The 17860-nt window shown below is 39.7% G+C and overlaps 1 protein-coding gene across 2 annotated transcripts; it reads right to left on the minus strand.

Moving 5' to 3' along the window:
• Window positions 1-67: 67 nt before the first annotated feature.
• Window positions 68-17795, minus strand: plpp1a (phospholipid phosphatase 1a). 2 transcript variants are annotated; one of them, XM_067433903.1, is made up of 6 exons: window positions 17384-17795; window positions 9897-10048; window positions 6903-7183; window positions 3759-3816; window positions 2057-2233; window positions 68-319 (listed from the first exon to the last, which is right to left on the minus strand). In XM_067433903.1, the coding sequence occupies exons 1-6, from the start codon at window positions 17439-17441 to the stop codon at window positions 200-202; spliced, it is 846 nt and encodes a 281-aa protein (XP_067290004.1). In that variant the 5' UTR covers window positions 17442-17795; the 3' UTR covers window positions 68-199. The 2 variants fall into 2 exon arrangements, with proteins under 2 accessions (XP_067290004.1, XP_067290003.1); XM_067433902.1 differs by lacking the exon at window positions 9897-10048 and adding an exon at window positions 13480-13634 and having other exon boundaries at window positions 17384-17791.
• Window positions 17796-17860: the final 65 nt, after the last annotated feature.

Consider the following 17860-nt stretch of genomic DNA (forward strand, 5'->3'; position numbering starts at 1 on the left):
GATACACAGGAAGCTGTAGTAGCAGCAGAAGCAGTCCAGCCAAGGCAATGTGGGACAGCGTCCATAAAGAGACCCCCAGAAAGGGGTATCTGGAGAACATAGAAAGCAAGGTTACATTCACAGGTTTCCACCCAAGTGGTCTGCCCTCGTAGTGGGTGCACGCTTGAATCCCTTCCCATCGGCAGAGGTTCATGATGGCTTAGCTTGAGTTATCGTAATGATTTCCATTCGTTGGCGTCTCTTGTAAGGTGGTGTGTGGGATCTCCGCCTCTTTCTGAGGTTCAACTTTCTTTTTGAAGAAATCCGACACACAGAAAACCTGTAGGGTGATAGAATTGAGTCAGAGTGGCAGAACCTGAAATATCAATGTTCTGTATTTGAAGCAAGTGTTTAAAAAATTTTTTTTTTAAATGTCAACATGTCACGATTCTATTTCCTGTGGAACAAACAAAGTTGCATTGTGCACTTGGGCTGATTTACAGATTTTGACCTTGTTTTGAACAGTGGTGGACAAAGAACCAAAAAAATTACAGATACAATATTACTCCTGTAAAAGTACTTGATTTTTTTATGTACTTGTACTGAAAGTAACAAGTACTTTATTTTGCAACTTTATATTTATCCTTCTGCTCAATACATGGGTGTATAATATACTAAATGCAGAGCTTAAATAGGTTACAGGGTGGAATGTTAACATTAAGAAACATACTAGATTTATATCATTTGAAACTACCACGGCAGCGAGGGAGAAACATACAATGCATTAATTTGCATTTTTAACATTTAGTTATTACCTTAACCCCATTCAGACTGTTATACACAAATGTGCAATGTTCATGCTTAAACAGTTCGCCCCTCTACAGTAGATTTAGTTCACAAACAACTGACAGTCGTAGCCTAAATATGATTATTTACAATAATAAATCCTAAAATTCATCAAGTAACTTTTCAGTGCTTGATCAAACTCAAGCACTGAAGATCTCTGCTCTGACCGGATCATTTGAATCAGTGAGTTGATTGGAAAGAATCATGTCTCAAAGCAATTAAAGAGGAAATATATTCTTTTATAAAAACAAGTACAATTTTATGCCTTTGGCCTGTAGTGAAGTAAAATTTACCAAAATAAAAATACTGTTGCTGTACTTTTTGTTTTTTAATATATGTACTTTATCAAAGTAAAAATACTTAATTACTGTCTACCATTGGGTTTTGAGCTCAAATTTAGGAGGAGCACTACAGTCCTTCAAAAAGAATTAAGTTATTAACCAAGGGGCCATTTTACGTGACACTTTTCAACTAAAAATGTAAACACTTAAGCGTTTTGGTCTTTCATTTACAGAACAACACAAACTTTTGTTGAGGCCATGCATGTGTGTTCATAGGTCTGTTGTCTTCCTTTACAAAGTGACATTGCCAACTACTGGCCTGGCATCAATAACGCAATGTTTTTAAAATTGAACAGGGATCAGTTTGACCCCGTTGACGTCTACATGAAATACTTCCAATTTTAGTACATTATTATTAGTAAATGCACACTTAAACTATAAACTATTTTTAAAATTGAAATGAAGCTAAAATTAAACTTAAATGTACATTGAAGTACTAACGTTAAATGGAAATGTAAAAAAAAGAGCAAAATATTAAGTACTAATATGTAAAAAAGAAATTAAGTAAAGATTTTATAGCCTGACAAGCCAGACCCACATCAAGATATTGGGTATGGGAACACTATTGGCAGGGCTCAATCTGAGGGGTGGGACAAACAGTTGTCTCTCAAATTCTCTCTGCAATAGGATAGCGCTAAAACCAACCAGAGCAACGAAGAAGCAGAGCTTAGTTGATAGATTAAACTTTTACCATATCTGGTCGGCAAACCTCCGAACATGTCTTCCCTTCTTAAGAAGGATTTCAGTGCCGTTCTTTTCTCAGAAAAGCTTAATTCCACGCTGCTACGGTGCGTCTAGATTTCTAGGCTACCGATTCTACTGTTTCAGTCATGTAGGCTGGGAAAACATTTGGATAAGTGGGTCAATTTGCGGTTGATCGTATCACTCACCACTAGTAAAGCCACGATGGCTCCTTGTATGAGGCCTGTGAGCACATCACTCCAGTGGTGTTTGTAGTCTGAGACGCGGGACAGTCCTGTATAGACTGAGGCTGCGATCAGGAAGAACTGAAGTGTGGGTCGAAGGAGCCGTGCCCATTCAGCTTGCATTCTTGCTTGAAGATAAAGCTTTGAGAAAGGGAAAGTCTGTTAAAGCACACTGAATATGAGAGCAGTTTAAAATACGCGGTCTACCAAAATCATACAGCACGTTGTGACACTGATCCTCACGTGATGACCTTACTAACATGGTCATGTTGATCGAAGCACACTGTTAGGCAGTGTTTTCATGTTATTACAGATCCCATGCTACCAATCTTTCCCTGTTTATGTAGTGGCTCATTTCTCTTATCTCATGCCAAAGGGAAACGCAAAAATATTTGGCGTGACGCATCAAAGCTGCCATCCGTTCCACCTACTGAAAGTAAAGACTTCCTTTAACAGGAACTCAAACTCAAGTTATTTTAGGTGACTACACTGGGCCTCTAAGAAATGTAGATTATCCTTAAATATTAATCATCATACTCTCACGTTACAGGTCTTGTTGTCAAATTCATTACTCATTTAAAGGTTTGATGGAGTGACCCGAGTAGAACGATAGTTTGCAACAGAGTCAATGTGGGCAAAACACTGCCCTGTTTAACTACCAATACATGTAGATGTGCTTGTGCAACAGCATGAAAACCTAAAATCAAAGCTGACATTTATCAACTCTCAACACAAACTAAAGATTACTTTGACAAGATGATTGGACGAAATCTCCCACGCTGGGTAGAAATTCCCAGAAATCTTTGGAGGTCTCTAAAAATACCCCCTTTAAAAAGTACACAAGTTCAAGAATGGTTTCTTGTTTAGATTTATGTGGTTAATTCTTGTAATCTACATTTGAACACGTGGTTGGGTAGTTTGTTTCCGTATCAAGGGGTCAGTTTAGAGCAAAAAATACAATGTTATCTTTCTAAATGTAGCTGAACATTGACCCTGGGTCAAATGTGCTATGAACTTAAGCTGTGTGTCTTTAAAAGCTTACTCTCGTGATAAGATTATGGTAGGTTGTGTTTGCTGACAAGGCTGTAAAGGAGAAGTTAAGCAGAATGACATCAGACTCATTGAATCAATATGCCTCACTGACATAATGGGTATTTTCCAATGGAAAAATCTGTGGTAAAGCAAAAATCTACATGATTTATCCCATTTCCTGGTCACTCAGAAACGATGATGGTATTCATTGGATCAGTTTGTTATTTGGTTATGTAACATCGCATGTTAAATGTTAACTGATTAATCAAGGACATCAGTACTGTATACAGTACAAGAATACGCTATAAAATGGAGAATTAATTTTTGGGTGAACTATCCCTTTAAATTAAAATGAGCTTTCATTTGCTCACACTCATGGTTCCAAACCTGCATGCCTTTTTATCTTATGCAAAACAGATATTTGGAAGAATAGAACTGTTTGTTAATTAAAATAAGTCAATGGGGTCCAAAACAACATTGGACCCTATTGACTTTCAATGCATGGGGGGGAAAATAATGTATTTTATGTTCTACAAAAGTCAAGCTTGCAATGACAGGAATGACAGAATATTTACATTTGGGTAAACTTTTTCCCTAACAAATGAAATGCAAAGAATAATGAAAATACACTTACTGCCAGGAATAACATGCAGTACATGGAGAAAGAGGAGTGACCCGAGTAGAAGGAGAGTCTGCAAAACAAAAGAATCAACGTGGGTAATGCAGACGAGCTGGTAACTACTTAACACATGCAGACGTGCAACTGCACGAAGCCCTAAAATCGAAGCTGACATTTGTTTTTCCAACTCTGTAAAAACAAACTAACAATTACTTTGACAAATTGGCAGGATGGAATCCTAACACTGAAACCCATGCTGGGCGAAGATTTGCATTGTCCCATTTGGTCCCGTTAAACAGTACCTTTAAAAAAAAGCATGCGCACACCCTTTTCCGGGTGATAAAGGCATGCTCGGGGGAGACGTGTGTTGACCGGTGGGGTCGGGGCAGGGGAAGCACGGAAAGCGTCGGGAGAGGGAGGGTGGCCTGGCTATCCGGCGGGCTTTTGTGCGTTCCTGTTTACTTTAGCTTAGACCACTTGTCGACTAGGAGCATCCGCCTAGTGACGTTAAAAAAAATATGGAAACATCTAAGCAGCACAGCACTGCCATGAAATCAACCAGTGCAAAAATAATGAGGCCATGTTCCTGCTGATTGAATTACAGACCCCGTCATGAGACAAAGTAAAAGCTAAAGTGAATTATCTGTGAAGCTGAAATAAAGCATTGCAGACGGAATGTGAATGTGCCTGATCTCTATGAGGACAATACTGCACTCAAAGAAATGCTTCAGATTTTGAATTCCTTTACACCTGAATTGTTTTGACCCGACCTGGAGGACTCCCTCACCCCTTTTACAAGCAAATAACGCTCGCTTATCTAGTCAGAAGATCCCTTTTTCCTGAGGAGAACACTCCCGTGTGAAAGGTGATCCGGGTTATTCTGAGCTCAGACCCATACTGCTCTTTATTTGTTCTATAAATGGCATCGTCTCCTAGGCAAACACTAGACGACCACTAAAGAGGTGAGAGAGAGATGGGAACCACACCTATGTTATATGAGAGCATTCTGAGAGGTCCTGGGATTCTGCTGGCCTTGAGTCTGTCCCAAGAACCCCAACAGAAACCCTGCGTGCTCTGAAATGGTTTACCGCAGGATTAGAGATCACAGCAGCGTGTGAACCACAGATTTCCACCAAGAGCCTGGGTGGCCAACTGTTTGGACAACTGAGCAAAAAAGAGTTCACCATAAACACTTAAGAAGAAGCTCTTCATTTCAATGTTAATGAGGGGTGTTTCTTCTCAATACCAGATACAAAGAGGTCCTGAGGTCACAACTGAATGGGTTCTGCTAATTGGACACCTTCCAGAAACTCCCTACAACTATGCCTAATTTCATGTAAGAGCCATTTGTCCGAAGATATTCTGAAGTCAATTTGTGGGACAAGCTTATCGAATGAGTGAGGGACTTTCCAGGATGGAACCACATTAAGGAACTAATTTGAGAGATTCCTACTTCCACCTCAAGGACAAAATTCCTTTTTTTACAACTCTTCCATCCAGAGCAGGACACAGAAAAGTACAGGGATGTCCAATTCTGCTCCTGGAGGCCCTGCATAGTAGCACCATCACACCAGCCTAGATGTTACTAATGTTTCTAAAGACCTTAAGTTGGCCCTCCAGAATAAATAATGGACAACCCTGCAGTAGTGTGTCTCGTCTTTTGGATGAGAGGTCTTGACTCTTTGTGGTAAGTAAAGATCCCAGGATGTCCTTCTAAGAAATGTAGGGGTGTAACCCCTGGCCATATTTGCCCATTGGCGTCTGTCAATCATCATGGCCTCCTATTCATCCCTATACATATACTGATTGTCTTCATCACTCCGTCGCACCACTGATAAGCTAGTGTGTGGTGGGCGTTCTGGCGCAATATGGCTGCCGTCGCAACATCCAGGTGGATGCTGTGCATGTTGGTTGAGGAGATCCCCCCCTCCATATGTAAAACACTTACTATTTACTGGAAAAAAGTGCTATAAGTCGTACATTAATTAATTAAAGGGTTAGTTCACCCACAAATGAAAATTATTTCATTAATTACTCACCCTCATGTCGTTGGACACCCATAACACCTTCGGATCACAAATTAAGATATTTTTGTTGAAAGCTGATGGCTGAGAAAGGCTTCAGAAAGGCCTCCATTGGCATTCAGTATATTTCCACTGATTCACTCACAGGACCCATAAAGGCCACTAAATCCACTAAGTTATTGACGTGAACTCGACGCATGCGCGAGAATATGATGCCGATCCGCCATTTGAATACATGACCTGGAAGAGGAGGAGCGCCGTTATCGCAAGAGTTCACGGCAGAGACCTATAAGGAAGACAATAACTTGGCGGATAAAGTAATTATTTCGATTTTTTTTGCGCACAAAAACTATTCTCGTCACTTGGTAAAATTATTGTCCACCACTGTAGTGAGATGGACTTTGTAACGCCGTCTTTAGTGCCTTTATGGGTCCTGTGAGTGAGTCAGTGGAAATGTACTGAATGCCAAAGGAGGCCTTTCTGAAGCCTTTCTCAGCCATCAGCTTTCAACAAAAATATCTTCATTTGTGTTCCGAAGATGAACGAAGGTGTTACGGGTGTCCAACAACATGAGGGTGAGTAATTAATGAAATAATTTTCATTTTTGGGTGAACTAATCCTTTAAGGGAGGGGTACAATCCTACTTCTGGAGTGTCTACTCTCCTCAAAGTTGATCTCTAACCCCAAATGTATCTGACCCAACTAATCAAAGTCTTTGACCATTTGATCATATTTTGACCAAGTGATCAAGGTCTAGGATCTCTGGAAACTTCCAGGTAGATATGTTAGAGCAGGGGCCTATTGCACAAAACTAGGATAAGGGATTGAGCCAGGATATCTTGGTGATCTTGTCATCTGTATGCAAAATTTAGTACACCACTGTCATGTTAACGTATCCTGAAGACACACTCACACCAAGAACGATAATGATAAAGAAAGATGACTATATATTAGTGGATAAATTGAGCCAGGATCACCAATATATCCTGGCTTAATCTCTTATCTTAGTTTTGTGCAATAGGCCCCAGGTCAGAGCTGAACTCTGCAGGAAAGTGGCCCTCCAGGAGCAAGATTGGGCACCCCTGTGTTAAGGTAAAGAATAACAGCTAGTGAAACTAAAGGAAGTGTTACCTACCTTCCCTCGTTGACCTTGGTTGGGTCCCCAGTACAGACGAAGTCCTCAATGTAAGCCCCTCCTGTGCAGTTGATCTTCGTCCAGTCCGGTTTGCACACATCCAGGAAGTGTGGCCGCAGTCGGCCAATTGAATACTTGGCAATATCAGTGAGTGATTGGCTCATGGCGGCACCAAACACGAAGGTGCCAGTGGCCTTATAGATACAGGCCACATAACTGTTGCAGAAAGACTTTGATTTGATGCGGTTTAGATAGACTGAAAGGCACTCGCCTACGATCATCTGTGATGGGAGAGGAAGCAATGAAGCATTACTTTTCTTTGTTCTGGTGAGAAAGTCAACAGTTTTGTAACAGCCAGTTATGTTTTTGTAATATGAGGATATTTGATGATTGTTTCTCACAAGGATGTCCACACGTACAAGAATAGAAGACAAGATCGAACAGCAGGAGCACCTGACAATGCAGCTAGCTTTCCCTAAAATGTCCCTAACATCACAGTTACCCATGCTTGCATAGCATAGCCTCCTTTAGAGGTTATCCCTGTTGTCCTTGATCAGGGTAGACACCATATTTAGCTTGATGTTAAGGCTGTGAGGGATGGGACTAGTTTTTAAACTTTTGTCCTTCTGAAGACTTTTATTCATCAACTGAACAATCAAGAATGAAGTACACCATACTAAATGGACTGTACTTCAGTCTCTCATTTTATGGTGTCTACACTGACTACGGCCTAGTGACTGTAATGCAGTTTTTCTCTAAACACCAAAATGAATGTAGTTTCTGTAGTTTTGAGGAGTAAGATCAATGTGTAACGTATATTAACATGATACAAATCTTTTGCTTTACTAAAATATGCAGGTAAACATGAATAGGATTCTGCATTTTGAAAATAAATATACATTAGCAATAACCTAAATAAGTCTAAGGGATGTGTGCTTTGAGCTCACATGGGTGACTGTGAGGTTAGACAGATGTGAATGTCTGTGTATATATGTATATAATGTTAACCATAATAGGTAAGATCAGTTTAAACATATTTTTCTAATACCCTTAAAAGGACAGTGTTGAAATTGTAGATGGGATCACAGAAGATAAAAGCCAGCATTAAAGAAACAGTTTTGAGATGTAACCACAGAGTGTCTCCAGCTCTAGTCTAAACGTCTCACCACCAGTCTTTCTGTGGTATATGGGCTTTAATGGGAGAATATATGTGGGTAGAAGACCAGAAAATATTGTTTCCACTTACTTCCAAGTACTTTAAGGTCAAATACTGCTTAAATAGCAAATAGTTCTCCCAAATAGGAAAAGTTCACTCAAAATAATTTACATTTAAATGCACAACTTTGATGATGTTACAAGGCATTTGACTTCCTTTCTTTCAAGGAACACAATTGGAAAAAATGTAAAGAATGTTCATCTTTTTGAAACACTAAAAGAACACAGAAACTGCCAGGACTCAAAAAGAACTATAAAAGTAGTCCAATGACTTAACACCTGGTATTAAGATGCGTTTTGGTCGATCAGATCATAAGGGGAGGACGGCAAGAACTGGAGTGTACGGGGTCTAAAACGTTTAGAGCTTGTCCACTTTCGACCACTTCCAAAGGTGGTCGAAAACTCTTATCAACCAGAGTACTTTTGTAGTGTAATGTGGTCGAATATATTCGAAAAGCCACAAAAGACAACCTACCGAGCTAATGCATAAACATCGTGGAGAAGCACGCTAGCCAGATGGGATTTTTTTTAAATCTTCATGCACTCCTTTTGTTCGGCGTGATCTTGTCGGCTATCAGAACAGAAACAAAAGCTGATGCTCTCGCTTTGTTTTCCATCATCTCTAGTTGTATTCATGTGTAAATTGCGCAAGTTATTTTGTCCCCTCAAAGAAATCAGGACAGAAGTGTTTGAAAAGCCCCTTTCACACTGCACGTCGGATCCGCAATATTCCCGGGAACATTGCCGGGTCGCCTTCTGTGTGAAAGCAACCACGTCCCGGGATTGATTAGCAAATTGAACCCGGGTCGGGGACCTAGTAATATTGCGGGATTCGACCCAGGACGAGCGCTGTGTGAACAAAAGCCGAAACCAAAGCCGCAACGTGTACGTAGTTATCGTGCGACTCCTAGAGCTTGTTTTTTCAATAATACAACCCTGCAGTGCCAGAAAAGCTAGTTGGTGTTTTAAACGCAGAGAGTGTTCGTATACAAAAGAAACTAAAATTAAACAAGCAGAAATGTGCGCAAACTGGACACAAGTCAAGACCACGGAGCTCCTTACTATCCGCGCTGAAGCTGAGATCGCTCGCCATTATACGTCACATCCGGATGTTACGTGTCAACTCGACCCGGGACCGTTAAGCGTTGTGTGTGAAAGCGCACATATTACGGTATTTCGCTGGTAGTGTGAATGGACCAAATCTAGCGGCCCGGGAACAAATGCCAGGTCGCATTATCCGTGTATTTGCCGGAATCGCAGTGTGAAAAGGGCTAAAGTGAACTAAAGAGACGGATTAAAACCAGGCGTAAATGGGTATGTGTCTTCAAACAACCAAAATGCTTCTTACCAGGTGTAAAGAGGACCCAAGATATTCCAAGCTTTCAATGTGTGCCGTTATTAATGTCACACGTTTGAAGTCACAATGCCTTATACCACTTTTGACACTTTTTTGGACCTTGACAGCTTCTGGTCACTTGATTGTAAGGAAAATGACAATGGAATTGCTTCAAAGCATCTAATGTTGTGTTCAACAGAAGAAAATACAGGTTTGGAACTGGGAGACTAAATGATGACAGAATGTTCATTTTCGATTGAAAGATCCCTCTAAGCATCTATCTACAGGACTGCATGTCCTTTGAGCTGTGGTTAGATCTTCAAAGTTCTGTTTCTCATGCTGGCATGGGAATAGTCGTATTGACCAGAGAAGCACACAAACATTGAGGCACAATGAGAGGACAGATGGGGTGAGCTGTAAGTAACAAACAGATGGGCACTTACAGTAAGCACAGTGATAGGAATCATTACTCCTCCTACTAACTGATAGGAAATGGTGTCTTCTTTATATGGGTACTTGATAGAGTCATCGTTACAGAAAAATCCTCGTTTGAATGATTTGTGTTGTATATTGAGTATTGCGAATGGGAGTCCAACTAGCAAAAAAAAGTAGTGAGAGAGAAAAAAACAAAGGTTAAAAGAGTGCTTAGTACCCTATTCTCCTTGATTCGAGCAAATGACGTTCTCCTCAGGGAGGTGCTCGTACAGAAAGAAAAGCTGTGGGTTAGACAGACATTAGATTTTCTACGTGAACACATGAACAAAGGGTTAGAAAGTAGGTGTGGTGTGGCAGCCCGGGCTGAACCGGGATAAAAATTGCACTTTGTCTTTGCGTAATGCGGGATATTGTTGTTTAAGTGCTTTGTTTTCATTCTCCGGTGGTTTTGAGGTCGACATGGGAAGTAGAACATGTCAAAAATAGCTCAAATGATTCAACGGCACGCTATGGTGATGGGTAGAGCGTCGGGTATGTCAGAACATTCTGATAAACAAATGAATGGTGTGAACTAATTTCTCTCTCTATAATTTCACTATTATTATTTCTCTATTATATCTCTGAATGTGGGCAGAGTAGACCGTATAGAACATCATAAACACTCACAGTAACATTAACTTCTCCATCTTAACTAGTCTTGACTATAGTATCTCACGAGATGGATCATGTGAGCTTCACGGTCTACCATTGGTAGTCGCCACATTCTCTAATCACACTCCCAATGACATTAGATCCCTTTACTTTCCAAGTGTGAACAAGGCTTTATAAATCGCTAAAAATGCCTTTTACTGTGGTTTTTCACACCATGATGTTATAAAAGAGCTCTTAAATGCTGCTCCACCACAGTTAGAAACATTAAAGTGGCAACATAAACATCACAAAAGTGCAGGAAGGGTGACTGTGGTAAGACCGGCAGAAACTTTACAAGCCTGTTGGGGACATGAAGGTTACTCAAGCGTGGCAGCAAAGCATGTGGAAGAGATTAAGACATTTACTCAACATGCAGTGAATACGGTCTGCTGAGATACTTGTGTGCCTGTAAACATCCATGAACTGCTCAATCGGCCATGAGGATCGGAGCAGGTTACCCAGCGCCACTGAAGTCTCCTAGCATTACACCGTATCTTCTTGCTGCATTGTCATGGCTTGTGATGTGCTTTCTGAACGTATGGGATTTCTGAGTTGGTGTAACATTAACGGCGGACGGATCGCTTTAGATCATTTAGATGCACGCTGCCTGACCTGACTTGGCAGGCAAGTGGAATCTGAGGGCTGCTTACATAGAGGTCAAACCCAAATCTTGCACTATGCGATTGTTTGAGGTTCTCAATCTTGAGGGTTATATCATATGAGGTTAATTAAAGAAAGTATTGCTAACACTTTGAGAGATGTGTAAGAGGCTTAATGATGGTATCTGTGCTCCAGAAGATATCAACTATCTACTGTTATCACATTCCAAACAGATCCCAATATCCCTGATACGCCTTCCATCAGGTTTAGATTGTTTTTGGTGTGCAGTTTTGATGTTATTTACACAAACTTTCAAACATGGCGTCTGAACACGAGTACTTCATTTGTGGCTAAACGGTGATCCTTCCTAAACATATTCAGGAAGTTTCTGTGGTCCGGTGGGTAAACCCAACAACCCTCACATGATGAAAACCACAAACTTTGGCTAATTTGCAGTTACGTCTAAAAAAGAAAACAAGCAGCAGCAGTAGATTGAAGGAGGGTGCGTTTAAATTCCGAGCCAAAAGTACCTCAAACCTGAGCTAATGTCAAACAGCTACTAAAGGAAATTTCTTGTACTTGTGGACATCCTTGGCTAAGGAGTTGATGACAAGGAACATGCCCAGAGTATCCCTAGCCAAGCTGATGAATTTTCTTACTTCAAAACACAAAGTCTACACCGGACACACGTAGTCCATCACAATACGCCACAACTAGATTGCATTCTACACTGAAAGTGTCTTTTATGTCACATTGTTATTATTTTTTTAGGTGTACACCACCATTTATTTCTCCATTTGTCTAAAATGGAATGATTTTATTTACAAACTATGAATGTTCTTTGTTATGAATGTAAAAAACTTCAGAATGAGCCAGCGTGTTAAGTCTCAGACCTGTTTTTAACTGCATGTATTGTGAATGCACGATATATCTGCCACCATAACGGTATCGGGCGATAGGTGTTCATTTTTAATGTTATTATTATCGACCCAATAAGAAAACTTTGTTGATATATTAAAACCAATAAATAATGGATTATTTCTTTCAGCTTTTCCCGTCATTTCAGATGTGCACTGTTCACCATGATGGGCTTGAACTGCTTGAAATATGATTGGAATCACAGTCCAAGTGTGTTATATTAGGCTATATAAAATGATAACGAGAAAATCTTTTTAATTTAATGGTGAGACTTTTGTTTTTATGATTTCATTGTGCTCTTAAAATGTATATAAAAATTTGGATTTAGATTTATCGGCCAATAAATCGGTTTTCAAATATAATGAATTATCGGTATCTGCAAAAAATGTTCACATCAGTGCATCCCTGCTATGAATGCACATCATCATTTTTATTTTATTTTACGTATTTACAAAAGGAATTTGTTTTGCTGATATTTAATAGTGTTATGATTGGTAAGCAACATTAAATCATTAAAACATTAAATCATTTACATTCTTAAATCAATTGTAGTTTTCGATAAAATTAGGGCTGATTATTATCATATTTATATTTCATATTATGGTTAATAATCAAAAAAGGCCTGACATTAAAGTTCTAAAATATTTAGTTTAATTAAAATAAATAAAACAAAAATTGTCAGATTCTACAGTACATGTGAATATAGGCATCACAATATTTAAACATATGTTTTATTTAAAAGAATAACTATTAACTTTGTAAAAGGGATTTGCATGCACACTATTGAAATATCCAATATCAAACAATGTGTATAATAGAAATAAAAACTGCCCAAATAACTGACATGATTGATATACTGTGCGTCCCTAAAAAAATTCACACAGAAATTTGTTTTACTCAGGTAACATTAAGTGTAACAATAATTTGGCTATTAGAAGCCATGCATTGCAAAGTTAAAGAATTTGAACTCATTTCATTTTCCTAAGATGACCTGCTCCGTTGATACTTGCAGCTACAACACTTCCAGTGTAGACAACCTCAGTGGTCTCTCTCTTCCAGTGCAGACACAATAATAGACGCCTAATGCGATCACAGATGAAGTGACTTTAACAGCTGCTTTCACTCCAGCTAACAAAGCTCAACTGAAATTGCAGTGTGCACCTGTTCAGTGTTGAGGATAGGAGTCATGTTGAAACAGCTGCTCTTCGGTGTCTATCTGGCTGTTTGTTTATTTTGGGCCACTTCCTGTGACTGCAATAGTCCATTAAACTCTTAAATAAATCGACAAATACCCCTTAAAACGAGCTTGAGTGCACTACAGACTTTTGAGGGAGGACGCTGGGCATGTAGTGTGTATATGCTACTGTTTCTGGGATTACTTACACTACAAATGGGAAGTGTGAAGCCCATTGTGTAGAGCACAGTGGAGGTGACTGTGCTGGAGTGGAAGGGATAGCTGATGCTCTCATCATTACAGAAAAAGCCCCGCTGATACGGTTTGATTTTACCCAGGTTAAACGCTGCAAGCGGAAGGCCGGCTGTGGGTGAAGAAGGGTTAACAATGGGTTAACAACTTGATAAAGGGTCTACCAACCAATCAAACGCAAGGGCTGATTTCCAGTGTTGATGATTGGCTGCTGCCACCTAAGAGACAAGTTTATAATGACAAAGCTTTTGGAGAAGTGAAACCTGACAGGTGATGTAATAGAGTTTAGCCCATTCATTTGCAAGACAAAAGCGTTTTGGGAGCCTGAACACGCAAACTTTTGAAAATGGGTTTTGAAATGCACGTTTTTGAAAACGACAGTGTTATCATCTCGGTGTAAACTACAAAAAACTTTTTTTTTTAAATGCTGACCTAATGCGCATGCATATTACATGTTCAATCTAAAGTGTTTCTTCACAAAGTGACATCGCCAACTACTGGCCCGGCATTAATAATACAGCGGATCTGTGTGAACAGGGACTGTATTGACAACATTGATGACTGTACAGGAAAAATGCCACATTTCCTGTTTTTAGTACTTAAAGGGAGGGTGAAACACTCAGTTTCAGTCAATCTCATGTCAATCTTGAGTACCAATAGAGTAGTATTGCATCCTTCATATCTCCGAAAAGTCTTTAGTTTTATTATATTTATAAATGAAATATAGGCTGTACCCAGTCTTTACGGAAAAAAACGAGCGCCTGGAGGTGTATCGTGTGGGTGGAGCTAAAGAATGACGATCGCGAACAAAACGGTGACGTCCTCAAGCGTGGAGAAGCCCATGGCTATCGATCTCAGCTAATAGATATATGATCCAGAATCAAATCTGAGGCTGAAATAAATTGAACAGGAGAAACAGCAACAGCAGGACGTCCGTCTCTGTGGTATGTACTGTATTTAGTGGCCTGTCAATATTTGCGCTTGTTTACTCGCAGTTTATGAGGACATGATTCAGTTTATGGACTATTGTATGCGACTTAACCTTAGCAGTAGCAAGCAAAAGGTTTTGCACGTCAGACTAGTGTAACGTTATACATAGAACAACAATGGAGTAACCGTTAGTGCATTTGAATGACGAAGCACGCGATCGTGTCGTTTCCTGATGTTTACTCACGCGACGAGCCAACAGCAGAGACATTTGAAGCAGTTTTACTCACCGGCTGCTTCCAAAGCAGGACCGAACCTTTATCGCTGGGACGGCTCCGTCAAAAACACACTTCTTTGGTATGATTTGGTAAAGTCTTGTGACAGCAGTGGCGTGGAAATCCACTTTGCGACGCGACTGAAGCGATGTTGTGAAGCTTCCCGTCATTTCTGCGTTCAAATCGGTTCAAATGCAGCGCTGCCTTCCCGGAATGCTGTGCTGAAGCGTTGAAGTCGCTCGACGTCACCCATAGGAATAAAGTGGAGCGCGGCGCGGACTATAACGACGACTGGATCTGCACCTGAGAGAGTGTTTACGGGCGTGCATTTCCTCTTTCGCTCTAGTCACACACGCGCACCCTACCGGGAGAAGAGCCCGTACGGCCCATACAAGGACCTTCCACTCTATTAATGTCAAGTCGACCCATACTCGAAAAAAACTTGTGAGAAACCGGAAGGAGTATTTTTGACACAGAAATACTCCATTAAACGTCCAACATTAGTTTTTGAAACTTTGTCTATGTTTAGGATGGAAATCCAAGTCTTTAACAGTGTAAAAAGCTCAGTATGCATGAAACAGCATTTCACCCCCCTTTAATGAGTACTTTAGTTCTTCGTTTGTGTAAACATAACTTTGGGTTTTGAATATCAGTTATTTTAATGTCAAATATGTAAAGCCAACAGTGCATGAGCACAGTTTTTACAGAGGACCAATGACATTTAGGAGTGTTAACAATAAAATAAAGGAAACAATCTTTAAATTAAGTTTTTAGAAAAGTTTACATGCAATTATTGATGTGGTGTAATCAGCAGGTAAAAAGTAATAACATTATTATTATAAATAGTTTTTTGGGGGACTAACCTTTCCAAAAGTTACATTAAATTATATTTTATGGGACTTACTGACTTTGACACAGCTATGAGGGTCTCTTTTCTTGTTTCATTTTTTTCAGCAGGTTCAGGATTTTTTTTTTTTTCAAATATCAAAAAGCAGTGAAGCGGTTTTGTTACGCTATATACTCAATAATTATATAAGATTATTTTAACTAATTCAGAAGTTAAAAACACATTCATCCTCGTGTATGTATTAATGCGTTATATTTTTATTGCTAATTTCATCATCAAGGGCCATCTTTCCTTAGTGCTCGTATCACACACATTGCTATTGTCACTTGCAGCCTCTTAAATTTTAGCTGACACTAATGTCTTTATCCCGTATTGCACTAATGCGACCTGACGGTTTAAATTGTAACGTGAGAGCTCGTATGTAAACTTTGAATCCTCTATAGCCTCAGCCTATTGTTGCTGCTGTTGCAAAGCATCATGGGAAAACAACACAAACCCTCATTCATAGAGCTTGAGGCTCCTCTCCCAGTAAAAGACTATGGGTCTGTTACTGACGCTGATTGCATGTGACATACGCACACATATAGATAAAGCTGGCTGCTCAAGCCTGAAAGAAGGAAGAACTGAATTGCTCAGAACTGAAACCCAACAGTTCTGATCTGCTCGTCTGTGTAGTTTCGTAGTTTGATATTAGGTGATACAAGTGGTATGCAAATATCCATTTGCAAATGCAGAAACCAATAAGGCTTCCTTGTAAAGAAAAAAAAACACACAATTGTCAACTCGACAGCCATTGACCGTGAAGTACTTTTGAATTAGAAAATGTCTTTAGATATTATACTTTATATTATAGATATCACACTTATTGATGCTGAAATCATTCCTCCATCTTGGTACATCTAGAAACAGACAGAACGAACAGCCCTCTTATGGAAGGGACTCTTTGGATGGCTACTTTGTGAAAAGTCAAATCTGTTTGTTCTTTGTGTAAAAATATTTTTTAAAAATCCCCAAGTGCATGAAAAATAAAATAAAAAATACAGATCAAAACTTCCATCATAAATTCTTTAAGACTAAGTAGCCTATTGTTGATTAAGCATATAATATTACACGATTCCCTCATATTTTGACAAATGGATTTCCACAATTTGTTCAGTCATTTGTGATTTTTGGATAAGGACTTTAAAAAAAAAAATAGAGGAATAAATCTTATATATTATGATTACATTATAAATGTGATGTGATATAAGAGAGACCGGGGCTATTTTCCCATTGGGAAGTTGGACTACGTGTTCTCAGGAAAATGGAAAATTCTCAGGAAAATACACTGAGACAGAGAGAGAGCCGTGTAATATTACCATGCTATAAAATACATTGTTACAGTAGAGTGTATGGGCTGCTGTTTGTAGGGTTTCTTAAGAGATTTGTAAGGATTTTCAGTTGAATCTCACGTGTCATTGTTATGCATAAGAGAATCTCTGCATAAAGGTAACGCCCTGTTCCTGAGGAAATGTTGATAACGCAAGATGAGTGTATTAGGGCTCCAGTATGCATCATGACGCACACTAAGGGTGTCGTGCGTGGTTATTCTGTGAGTAGGCTACTACTGTTGCAATGTTTACTCTCATGCAAATAAATACCGTGCATGGCAACATGTCCAGATACGCCTTTATTATGTTCAGGTATTTCTGTACAGCCCTTATGAACGCCTAAACAGGTCATAAATAATTGTCACTCCTCTATAAATGCAGTCAAGACATCAACCTAAATTCATTAAATAAGAAATAGGCTACTTAATAAAATAACGCTTACCGAGTATTAGGCACGCGATGTCAAGCAACATAAAGGGGATTCCTCTGGTTTCGAACATCGTGCCCGCGTGTCAGTGTCCTTGTCAGTTGTGAAGATAAAGGCTTTGTTTAAGGCGTCCTTAGTGTTCCCACAGTAAACAGCCTGACGGAGCGTCCACCTCCAGAGCTCTACTGAAAGAGAAATGAGCAGCACGGTCGCGCACTAACGCGAGCTCAAACAATCTTAATAACATTGACTGCGTAATGACGACTAATAATCAGCCGGAGAGGAGATAGAGCAAGCTGTTTGGTTGTAGTTCCTTAAATAAGACGACCATTTCATCGCATGAGGTTAAGAATAAGCGATGACGATCCGATATATGATGTTTCGGCCGGTCAGATTAAAACGACTCGGATGTCTTCGTACTAGCTGTCATGACCGACAACAGCTGAGGCTCATAACAGCCAATCGCGTGACTCTCAGTTGTAGCCACGCCCA

Source organism: Pseudorasbora parva, chromosome 23, assembly GCF_024679245.1.
Source record: "Pseudorasbora parva isolate DD20220531a chromosome 23, ASM2467924v1, whole genome shotgun sequence".
In the NCBI taxonomy this organism is placed as follows: Eukaryota; Metazoa; Chordata; class Actinopteri; order Cypriniformes; family Gobionidae; genus Pseudorasbora; species Pseudorasbora parva.